This window comes from Coenobita brevimanus, chromosome 93, assembly GCF_032717465.1.
Source record: "Coenobita brevimanus isolate Jiangsu-jjx chromosome 93, ASM3271746v2, whole genome shotgun sequence".
Taxonomy (NCBI): Eukaryota; Metazoa; Arthropoda; class Malacostraca; order Decapoda; family Coenobitidae; genus Coenobita; species Coenobita brevimanus.
The window spans coordinates 14,564,839-14,577,283 of record NC_137046.1 but is presented as its reverse complement, the minus strand read 5'-3'; the positions used below and the strand labels follow the sequence as shown (position 1 = coordinate 14,577,283).

General features: G+C 41.7%; 1 protein-coding gene across 1 annotated transcript in view; it reads right to left on the bottom strand.

Moving 5' to 3' along the window:
• LOC145412368 (uncharacterized) overlaps nt 1-12,445 on the bottom strand; it is a 417,977-nt gene that overhangs the window by 186,595 nt on the left and 218,937 nt on the right. The window contains exons 10-11 of the mRNA XM_080282257.1: nt 7,697-7,887; nt 21-183 (exon numbers count right to left, since the gene is read on the bottom strand). Of these exons, the coding sequence (XP_080138383.1) occupies nt 21-183; nt 7,697-7,887 (354 nt within the window). The remainder of the gene's footprint in view (nt 1-20; nt 184-7,696; nt 7,888-12,445) is intronic.

Genomic DNA, 12,445 nt, shown 5'->3' with positions numbered 1-12,445 from the left:
AATAAAATGGTTCAACATACGGTTCAAGGTGATGGTGAAGGCGGTGATGGCGGGGGAGGTGACGTTGTTGTTGGTGGCGAGGCAGGAGAAGCGGGAGTTATGGAAGTCACGAGACAGACGTGGCAGCTTCAGTTGATTCACGGTGATGGCGCCAGTGCGGGACTCCACCTTACCATCAATAACCTGGATCAACACAGATTATATGATCTTTAGTATAATATATCCATCAAATAAAGAACGGTTACCTATGGGGTTATTATATTATCAAAGAGCAACATTACAGAAGTATTTTATTATTCGTAATTATGATACTTTTGAGTTAATTCTCTCTCTCTCTCTCTCTCTCTCTCTCTCTCTCTCTCTCTCTCTCTCTCTCTCTCTCTCTCTCTCCACCAAAAGAATGGGAATTCATCATCATTCCTGCCTTTTCTATTTTGATTACTAAAAATATGGGACAAATATGTAACATTTTATTCAGCATGAAGACCCTTTATTTACAGCATTCACCATATTTCATATAGTGTTTCAAAGAGTGCAAAAATCATAGTGATATTCATTTAGGTAACTATTTCAATCAACGGCATATGAATGTTCATCAAGTGAATCAGGAATGGAGGTGGGTGTGAAGAGAAGTTTAATAGATACTTTGAAGGGGTTTTGATAAAGGGAATAAAAGCTTACGAGATAAATGCTGGGTGGAAGTGGATGTGATAGAAAGCATACACCTTTGAAGCTATGTACCCCTCTCAAGCTGACGTATCATGACAGCATAATTCTAGGTACAGTGAGTGAGAACACTGTCAAATATGTAGCAGTGTGTGGAAACCTGTGCCACGAACAGCACAAGATGTGTGTTATTTCGGAAACTATTACAAGCTACTGCAGATCAATGTACATCCACGGAAAGTTTATGAAAAAAGTAATAGGTGTTACTGAGATGGCTTTTCTCATAATTCGGCAACATATTCCCGAATTAACAAAAAATGCATAGGTACGAATGTCGGAAATCATTTGACCTATACGATACGTATTTGCACAGTTGGAATGCTTATGAAAAAGTAATAGGTGTTCGTGGCACTGTACTGTAAGTGACATCCATCACGCACTCACTCGAAGTTGTGCTACATGAAAGTGAGTCTACACTGAGTGACATGCCTAAAGTTTTTTTGTAACCCAGCAAAAACAATTACTCCCTTGGGTGGTGACCATATCACCAAATGACGCCTGCTGGTCAATTGTAATAAGACGCTCCAACTCACAGCTGGCTTATAGCCAATATATGGTTCAAGTTAACTGCTTACATGACTCTCAGGGATGAAGGAGGTTTGTCACCCTTGTCTTCAGTGTGGAACTCAATATCCTAGCCAAAGCTTCTACCCTTTCGATGATGCAAAGAAGGAATCGATGAAAAACAGACAGAATATAAGAGGTGTTCGCCAAGAAGTGCATTGTATTGCAAGGGATAGTTATAATGCTAAATGCGCGCAAGATTAATGCATGTTTCAGATTCTATGGGAAAGATATACAAGGCGGGAAAAACACCCATATATTGTCCCACTCCTTGGCGTTCTTGTTATTGTTGCTGCTGCTGCAACCCCAGGATCATTAATATTGGTTGTGAACCAAGTGGACTGCAGGCAACTGGCCACTTCAGCCTTTTTTTTCTTTCCTGCAAGGAAGAAGGAACCAAAGCCCAGGAACCCACAAAGTGTTCCCTCCAAGAAAAACTTAAAACAAGATAACAGAGAGCCAAATTCAAAATCCGTTCATTTCCAGATGTCCGGACACACTGCGTTTGAAATACTGGATACCATAAGCAGTAGGAAACACGGACAGAAGAAGACAGTTCCGGAGTTGACCTGTTGCATACATGAAGGACTGGGAGTAAAGGTTACCTCTTGGACTAGAGAGTTGGAATGAAAAGAGATGAGAGTTTGTTGCTAGACGGGTGCTACCCGCCCACCGTAGTAGTGTAGGGATGTAAACAGACAGTTCTGAGGAGCAGTTGCCAATAAAGTAGCAATAAAAAAAGATGTAAAGATGGAACAGTGCAACAAAGAGACAGAGCTTGAAAGGAGCCAATAAGAGGAGGAGAATTAATCAGACGAAACGCCTTTGACTCCACCTTGTTGAGAAGAGCTGTATGTGGGAAGCCTCCCCACATGGGAGAGTTATACTCTACACAGGAGCAAATAAAACCAGTGTATAATGTCAACAACTGTACAGGGGTAAAGAAGGCACGAAGTTGGCTTAGCACACCTAATCTCTTGGAAGCAAATGTTACACGAGAAGTAATATGATCTTTCCAAGATAAATCCCAAGAGCATGAAACCCCAAGTATGTTTAAAGATGATGCAGGATTGAATTGGATATTGTTAATAATTAGAGGATACTAATGCGGAATATTTTGACGGGTTGATAGATGTAAGAACTGAGTTTTTGTTGTATTATAAAACAAGATTACTTTTACCCCAGTCAGAGATATGAGCCAAGCCAGACATTAGATGTGCCGTAGCCTCTCCCCTTGTCTGTTTAAGTAACTGCTGAGATGGACACTACAGGAATTGAATGGAAAGTTAAGGGTGGAGCCATCAGCATATGAGTGGACAGGGTTAATAGTACAGCGTAAAATGTCATTGACAAATAAAAGGAAGTGTTGGAGATAGGGCAGAGCCCTGAGAAACACAACGATTTATGGCTCTAGGAGAAGATCGGTGTCCATCTACAACTGCGGCTACTGAACGACCAGAAAGGAAGCTAGAGATGAAGGCACGGATAGAAGGATAGAATCCGTCAGAGGGCAGTTTGGAAATTAAAGATTTATGCTGAACCTTTCAGATGTCTAGTGCAACGGAAAAGCTCTTGCCAAAGTCCCAAAAGGAGGATGACCAGGAGTATGAAAGGTAGATGAAAAGATTGTGAGTGGAGTGTCCCTGGCAGAACCCATATTGACGATCAGAAAGAGGGCTGTGATAAGAAACATGAGCTTTAACTTATGTGTATACTTGAAAACTTTTGAAACACAGGATGTTAAATCAACTGGGCGATACTTAGAGGGGTGGGAATGGTCATTCTTCTTTGGGACAGACTGACTAAGAGCAAACTTCCAGCAAGGTAGAAAGGTACAAGCTGATAGACAAAGGCGAAAGAGTTTACCATGGCTGTGTGTAAGCACAGATGCACAGTTCTTGAGGATAACAGGAAGTACCCCAACAGGATCATATGCCTTGTTAGTACTGAGGTCAGTGATGGCAAAAAATTCATCAATTGAAGAAATGTTTACGTCAGCAGTGAGGAAGTCAGAGGGGAGGAAATGATGGAGGAACAGCACTGGAATCGTCTAAGGTGGAATTGGAGGAGAAAGTCTGTGCAAAGACATCCGCTTTATCACTAGAAGAAATAGCTACAGAGCCATCAGTGTGGAGAAAAGAAGGCAAGGATGATGGTGCAAAGTTGTTGGAAAAGTTTTCGTCAATGTGCCGGAGGAAGCGGGAAGAATTTGAGTTGGAGAGTTCAGAGCATTTGGCACGAATTAACTTAATTTTTTTAGGCCGAAGAACAGACTAAGCATGATTCTGGGCAGAAACATACAAGAGATGAGATTCAGGGATGGGTTGCCTCCAGTACCTTTTAGAGGCCTTCTCCCTGTTATGGACAGCAGTAGAACAAGCGTGAGTAATCCATGTTTTTTTTTGTTTTTTTCATTAGTCACAGGATATGAGAAAGGAATATTTGCTTCCATGCCTGAAAGAATAACCTTTGTAATGCGCAAGGCACACTTAGATGGCTTCCGGCCAGGGATGCATTAATATGTCCATGAAAAATCAAAGAAGTACTGCCTGAGGGCCTCCCAATCAGCGCCACCAAAGTGCCACAGTCGTCGCATCTTGGGAGGGTCCACAGACCTTACTGGATCGATAGGAGAGGTTGGGTGATAAGGATGTTACCAGAGGAGCCAAAGGAGAGCAAGGATTAACAGCGTAAGCAGAAGGATTAGCTGTAAGGAAGAGGTCAAGTATGTTGGAACTCTCTCCATGGCTGTTAGGGATATAGGTAGGGTGCTGTACAAGCTGCTCTAGGTAATTAAGGATAGAATTAATGTTGACCTGTTCGTCAGCTGGATCAGTGAAAGGAGATGAGAGGTAAAGGTGATGGTGAACATTGAAATGCTCCCACAGTTAAGATTATGCTGAAGAAATGTCCCTGTACTGAGAGTCTGATACATGAGGTAAGTGTGTTGTGGTGTCGGAGGTTGCATTGTAGTGGGTATAGTGGATTATTTGTGATTAAATTTGTGTTAATACTCGTAGTGTTACATAGAAGACTGGTGACCGCACTGCAGTCAAGCTAAGTGTACTCTTGCCTCTCTGGATTGAATAGTTTCTATGGGGTGGGTGTCTGGTAGTCTCTCATGAAGGATGCTATTGGGGTATATATATATATATATATATTTTTATATATATATATATATATATATATATATATATATATATATATATATATATATATATATATATATATATATATATATATATATATATATGGAGCCTCTGTGGTACAATGGTAGAGTGTGCGTTTCGTACACCGGTGAACCAGGGTTCGCTCCCCGACAGGGTAATAAACTTTGGGAGTGTTCACCCGGCCACTTACTGCATTGGCGGACATAAGGGGTGCTGTTGTTTGAGCCAGTGTCGCATACTATACAGTATGCTTGCACCCAGTCGGCTTGCGCGGGCCGATTACACTTGGTTCACAGACTACACACACATCCAAAACCACTCCAACACTACAATTACACTTACTAGCAATTCTCACCCTACATACAATCTCTACTAGACAGCCTAAGCCACTTGGTAGAGATACATTGGTTGTATCGTCCCGACTTCGGTCGGGATAGGCCGGTCCTGCAGTGGATACTCAAACGGCTGATATATATATATATATATATATATATATATATCTATATATATATCGATATATATATTTATACTTTGCTCGTTTGTTCCTCTCTGCTTTACTGTACATTCATATTTACTTGTTTTGCATGACACGATACGTATCATCATAATTTTCGTTATGTGTTTCCATCATCTTTCTGCTTGAATGCAATATTTTTCGTAAGAAATGGCAGAGCCGTAAGTACACTCAAACCTACCTAAACTTAACCTACGCCTAATCTTGGCGTATTCTGACCTAAAATGGATGTAATCCAATAGGTTATTTAGTAAGAAGGCTCTCAAATCGGTGTTGTAAAGATATCCCCCATACCGACGTCCATGTCAACCCTCATGAGAAGAAACTGCAAATTAATCGGAAAATGATTATCAACAGGAATCAATCGTCTGTCTATCTATCTATCTATAGCCCGTCGCCCTAATCCCGCAAAGGGTGGCCGCAGACAAAACGCCTCCAAGTGGCTCTGTCACCCACCATTTGACTACCCTCCCCCCAACTCACCCCCCCTCCCTCATATACCTCTCAACTCCATCCCTCCACCTCATCCTCGGTCTACCTCTCCCTCTCCCTCCCTCCAACTCACCTACATACACCCTCTTAGTCAGTCTTTCATTCTCCATTCTCTTCACATGTCCAAACCACCTCAGTGTATTTCTCCTAATCTTCTCAAACACATCCACATCCACCCCACAGCGTTCCTTCACTTCTTCATTCGTCAACCTGTCCCTCCATGTCACTCCACATGCTCCTCTCAAGTAACTCATTTCCACTGCTCTCACTCTTGACTTGTTCCCCTCTTGTAAGGTCCATGCCTCGCTTCCATACGTCAGGGTAGGGATCACAGTACTATCATGCAGTGACTTCTTAACTTCCATACTCACCTCCCTATTTCTCATCACTGCTTTCAGTGTACCAACAACCTTCCTTCCCTGCTGTACCCTTTCACGCACTTCATCCCCCAAAGTTCCATTCTTACTCATCACACTACCCAAGTACTTGAATGCACTCACATTCTCCATATCCTCACCATCCAACCTCACTGCACACTCTGTGACTTCATTCCTCTCAAACACCATAACTTTACTTTTGTTTACATTAACATTCAGATTCCTCTTCATACACACTGTCCCAAATTCATTCACCAAACCTTGCAACTCCCATTCATCTTCACTCAACAATACTGTATCATCAGCAAACAGCAACACCGGAAGCTTCCAAATCTCACCCTCATTCATTAGAGCCACCCTCACATCCACTGCCCTACCCAGCACCTCCTTTACGACCCCATCCATGTATATATTAAACAGCCATGGAGACATCACACAACCCTGTTTCAGTCCCACATTGAGATCAAAGAACTCACTCAGCTCACCATCCACTCGCACCGTAACCCTAGCTCCCTCGTACATACTCTTCACAGCACTCAACAATTTCCCCTCCACTCCATATATTCTTAATACCTTCCACATACCTTGCCTATCTATTCTGTCATAAGCTTTCTCCAAGTCCATGAAGGCAGCATACACTTTCCTTCCCTTCTCTAGATACTTCTCCACTAAACATCTTAGAACAAATATCTGATCTACACACCCTTTTCCCTTCCTAAATCCCCCTTGTTCTTCTCCAACTAGCTCCTCTGTCATATGCCTAACCCTATCAATGAGTAAGGAATCAATCGTAACATTGCAAAAATGTTAATACGGTAGGAAATAGTCTGTACACAAACTTCGTTGAAAATTTCCTTCTGGTGACGTCCCTAAAACATAACTGTACTGGTAATCTTTCCCGGGAAAATCAAAATAATAATAATAATATTAATCTCTCTCCGGCGACACCTCCAAGGATCGTACTCCCTTAGAGGAACTAAAAACCTGTAGTTAGTCTAAGCCATCCCTAGAGTGCCAAGACACATTTATCCCTCATGGAACACTGGCTCTCCAGCAGGATTACAAACTTACAGCCGCCTGCCACATTTATTAAAACTTTGACTGAATATTTAAGGCTGAAAGTTTATATACCTCTTATTTTTGGAAAGCCCTGTTTCCATGTAAAGTGACACACCCACTCACCCACCAACCCAGAACTCACCCACCTGCCCAGCACAGCATGTCTCAGCAGTAACAGAATAACTCAGCAAGCTTCCACATACAGACAAAGAAGGCACACGAACTTATATACCTCTTATTTTTGGAAAGCCTTGTTTCCATGTAAAGTGACACACCCGCTCACCCACCAACCCAGAACTCACCCACCTGCCCAGCACAGCATGTCTCAGCAGTAACAGTAACTCGGCAACCTTCCACATACAGACAAAGAAGGCACACGAACTTCAGATAAGGCTGAGTTGTGTTTTCCTTGGAAGGTCTTTTTTTTTTTTTCATGCTTTAGTTACAGCATTAAGTTGATAAGTACCGATAATCTTTAAGAACTCTGCAGCCATTTCAAGAAATGTGCAAGTGCAATAATAAATCACGAAGCAAATGGAAAAATAAAATATTGTCTGATCACAGGAAGGGTTTACAAGATAAGAGCAACTAGGGGAAGGAAAGGCAAGCCTAAAGCTAAGTAATAGAGAAGGATAGTGGATTTTTTTTAATGGAATTTGGCGAGTTTCTTCCTCTTCATTGCACCGCCAGAGCAGTGATGGGTGAGGGGCATTCGTGGATGATGATGATGATGATCAACCTGGCTCTGCCACTGGAAGTGTAGGGGCAGGCTGATGGTAACACTAGCCACTCACCTGTCCCTGCCGCAGCCACAGCAGTGAAGGGGAAGGGACGCCCCCTGCTACAGTGCAGGTGATGGCCAGAGCGTCATTCTCTTGTAGTGGTCCCAGCACATCGCCTGCAACTCTCCGCCCCGAAAACCGCACCACAGGCTGCCCGGGCGGCTCCACCACCTGCAGTATGAGGTGTGTGCGGCGGGACGACGCTGACCCACCGCACGTAAACAATTAACACCTTCCATGTACAGTTAATACTTTCAGTTCATTGCTTTATGTTTACTACCTCCAAATGGCTGCATATAACGTAGGAAGGATTTCGTGCTGAAGGAATTAATGAACTTTGTATCTAACCGCTTCCAGTTCGAAATGTCTCTCCCTAGCTGAATAAACCCTTCTGGAGGTACTGAGTTTTGCTAAATGTTATTTTGAGGTTTTCCTCTTAATATCTACAATATTGTCATTTGGGAGAATAAACTGTAATCTAATTGGTATCTCAATCTAATATTATCATGTCTACTGACTGAGCTTATCACAAGTCTTATCAGAGTTGTGCATTAATGTACTCATTAATGTCCACCTCAGCGCAAGATTCACTGCATGTTAGGTACAGCCGACAGCAGAAGTTCGTCCCTCTTAGCGTGCGTGATACGAGCCTGTTGATCTGGTAACACTGTATGAGATAGAGTTGACAGGTACGCTTTAAATGGCTAATATTAAAGAAATGTGTTCGGAGATAAGAACACATTCTCTAATATTAATTTGCAGCAGGTGGGATAATAAAGTTATTGTGAAATGTTTGACATTGGTGTATGAAGATTCTTCGTTACGGACACAGACGCAAAGGATTACTTGGACTGGACTGATGTTGCCAGCAAGTATTATATGAAATATTATAGAACGAGTGCAGTCTTAAAGGTGAGGTTGCAAGAAAACACTAATTACGATGTCAGTTACACACTAAACAAACACAGAAACTGCCAGTTCGTGTTTCGCCAGTATGCGATTTTGTTTTATAAGTTAAGTCACTTCCCTTTCCGACCTCTCTCCCCACCCGTCTCTCCTCTTCCAAGTCATGCTCTGCCATCATCCACGTTTTATCGTTAATGTTGAAAATCGTATGTCTGTAGGTAAACTGTGGGAAATAATATAAAAGTGTCAATGAGCTTCTTTTCCTCCATCGCTTGAAGTGTTATCAATGACTTGAATATAAATGTTAGTAACATGAATAAATAGTCACTGTGGTGGTTAGGAGACATTTCTCATCATTTATGTAACACTTACCTAACTATCGTTCTTACAGTGCCCAAAATACACTCCCTCTCCACCCCCTCGCCGTCTCCTCCCCTCCCCCTTCCACTGTCTCCATCACTTCTCCCCCCTCCCTTCCCCCTCTCTACCAATACCCCTTGTTTCTCTCCCTCAACACCCCCAACCCTTCCCAACGATTTCATTTAACTGACTCTGCTTCTGTTTACCTCCCTAACTAGATCGGTTCTTCATCATTTGAATACAGTTATTACCATTTACAGGACTTTGAGTCTTAATTGTAATGACATTATAAACACAATACTCGTGCATGTTATATTGCCAACTGTATTACACACAAGTAACCAAATTACTTACATAACAATATGTCCATCGTAACTATCAGTGTTCAATACCATCCCCCCCTTGTGGATTCCTTCCCTCCTCGCCTCCTTCCCGCTTTCTGTATCCCTCACTCCTCCCTTCACGTTATAACATATTTATCTGTGTCCCAGCTTGTAATATATGTAATCCCTTCCCTCACCCAAAGTATTCCTGCTTCCATAATCCCCTCTCCCCCCCCACACATTGTGTTCCGCACTAAAGTGAGACCTATGAGATACGTCTACTTATATATAATTTAAAACAATATGCCATCGACATACTTTGATCTGAACTCCCTCAACGCATGATCTTACAAGGTCAGAGAATGCAGTCAGCAAGATTATCCCTATCATTCCATTCCCATAGCTGCATTGCATGGTTAGAACGAAAGGTAACGGCATGGCTGTCCGTCAGCGCCCTGAACATCTGTTCTGCAACTGCCGATATTATCGATACAGGAGTGACAAGGACTCGGATGGATAGGAAGCGAACCTTTACCATAATTAACCCTTACACCGCGACAATCTCATACTTCCACATACATCTGTCTGCTGTCCGGGCTCATGACAAGCATATTCCGATAAGGGCTTAACCTACTCATCCAGAGGGGTATAATCCCCCTTCATCGTATATTACGATGATTATGGTAGCCAAATGTATGAGGATACAGCTTTTGTGACTATCATCTATTTTGCTATATTTAATCGTAACTGAAGATCTACAAATTATCACCAAGAATACTGACAGTACTTTTAAGAAAATATTTTCTGGATGCGTGTAGATCATACAACATCTATCTATCTATCTATCTATAGCCCGACGCCCTAATCCCGAAAGGGTTGTCGCAGACAAAACGCCTCCAAGTCGCTCTGTCACCCACCATTTGACTCCCCTCCCCCCAACTCAACCCCCCTCCCCCATATATTCCTCTCAACTTCATCCCTCCACCTCATCCTCGGTCTTCCCCTCCCTCTCCCTCCCTCCACCTCACCTACATACACCCTCTTAGTCAGTCTTTCATTCTCCATTCTCTCCACATGTCCAAACCACCTCAGTCATACAACATACGCAATGATTATTTTTCATTTTATACTTTCTTTGGTGAAAAGAAGGACGTTTGTGCTTCATATTTTATGTATGTTGGGATTTATAAAATAAGTGTAAGCAAGATATTAATGGCTAGAGGAGGAGAAATAAAATGATCATTAAACTGAGGCACTGACTGCCGTCCTTTGAACAGTTAATGCCTCTTGACCGCCATTGTCACGGTCATTATAATATTACACATTATTAAAGGATACTATACAAAAACATGACCCAAACATCGTTATGTTGTTCGATTCCCGAGACAAAAATGAAAAAGGGAGAGAAAAAGACATTTGAAATGACAAGGGAGAGAAGTTGGGCAGGGTCAATACAATAACACGGTGGGGAGGGATTCGGAGTGTTGCAGGCTAGAAACAAAGGTTACTGGAAATGGGGGCGGAGGGAGGGGGGAGAATTGATGGAAACAGTGGAAGGGGGAGGGGAGGAGACGGCGAGGGGGTGGAGAGGGAGTGTATTTTGGGCACTGTAAGAACGATAGTTAGGTAAGTGTTACATAAATGATGACGAGAAATGTCTCCTAACCACCACAGTGACTATTTATTCATGTTACTAACATTTATATTCAAGTCATTGATAACACTTCAAGCGATGGAGGAAAAGAAGCTCATTGACACTTTTATATTATTTCCCACAGTTTACCTACAGACATACGATTTTCAACATTAACGATAAAACGTGGATGATGGCAGAGCATGACTTGGAAGAGGAGAGACGGGTGGGGAGAGAGGTCGGAAAGGGAAGTGACTTAACTTATAAAACAAAATCGCATACTGGCGAAACACGAACTGGCAGTTTCTGTGTTTGTTTAGTGTGTAACTGACATCGTAATTAGTGTTTTCTTGCAACCTCACCTTTAAGACTGCACTCGTTCTATAATATTTCATATAATACTTGCTGGCAACATCAGTCCAGTCCAAGTAATCCTTTGCGTCTGTGTCCGTAACGAAGAATCTTCATACACCAATGTCAAACATTTCACAATAACTTTATTATCCCACCTGCTGCAAATTAATATTAGAGAATGTGTTCTTATCTCCGAACACATTTCTTTAATATTAGCCATTTAAAGCGTACCTGTCAACTCTATCTCATACAGTGTTACCAGATCAACAGGCTCGTATCACGCACGCTAAGAGGGACGAACTTCTGCTGTCGGCTGTACACACAGGTCTCCCTCGTATAATGATCTCAACTCTGTGTGAACTCCTCAGCATGAGTTTCATAATGTTTAGAATCAACACATTTGTTTGCAAGTTTAATTGTTGCCAGACGCTGCCTGTCCGAGTGGTAGCCTGGCCAATACTCCCAGACTTTCTTGTTCCTAATCAGTGACAGCGTTGTCTCCTGACACCCTGCCGCATCCTGACACGCTTTGTTTCTCCACGTTGTTTACGGTCTTAATTATCTTCTCTTAACCCCCACATCATATACTCTCCTAGTCAGGGTCAATACATTTAGTATTATGAGAATAAATTTAGAATTATGTGGCCATAAATTTACTTTACCACTGAATATACATTAAGGTAAATTTAGCATATACCGATATTTAGCATAATTTAATTATATCTGGCATATTTTTAGACCGTTGTTACATTTAGTTCAAAATGTACTACAACAAAATTAATAAATGCTAAGCCACTCAGTTTCCTTATGCATAAATAGCTGTACAAGTTACAACACTGATCTTGAACTGATAAATCACCTGGAACAAAAAAACGATATTGATATTCCATTGGTAGTTTTTCTTCTGCATGTTATAAACAGTGGACAATATATTTTTTTTATTTACTTTGAGTGAGGCGGAATAAAAACTATTCCTTTGTCAAAGTAGGACACAAGCACTGTATAGTGTGATTAAGACGACTGAAGACTGGTAGTATGCTATGATTTTACATATATATTTTTAATTTTCTCTGCAAGAGTTGATTTTTAATGGTACATGCTCTTCAACAATCATTTCTGCACGCCGTTTTAACACACAGACATTTCTCAAAATCAATTAAACCATTAACTTGCTTATAGTTGCTT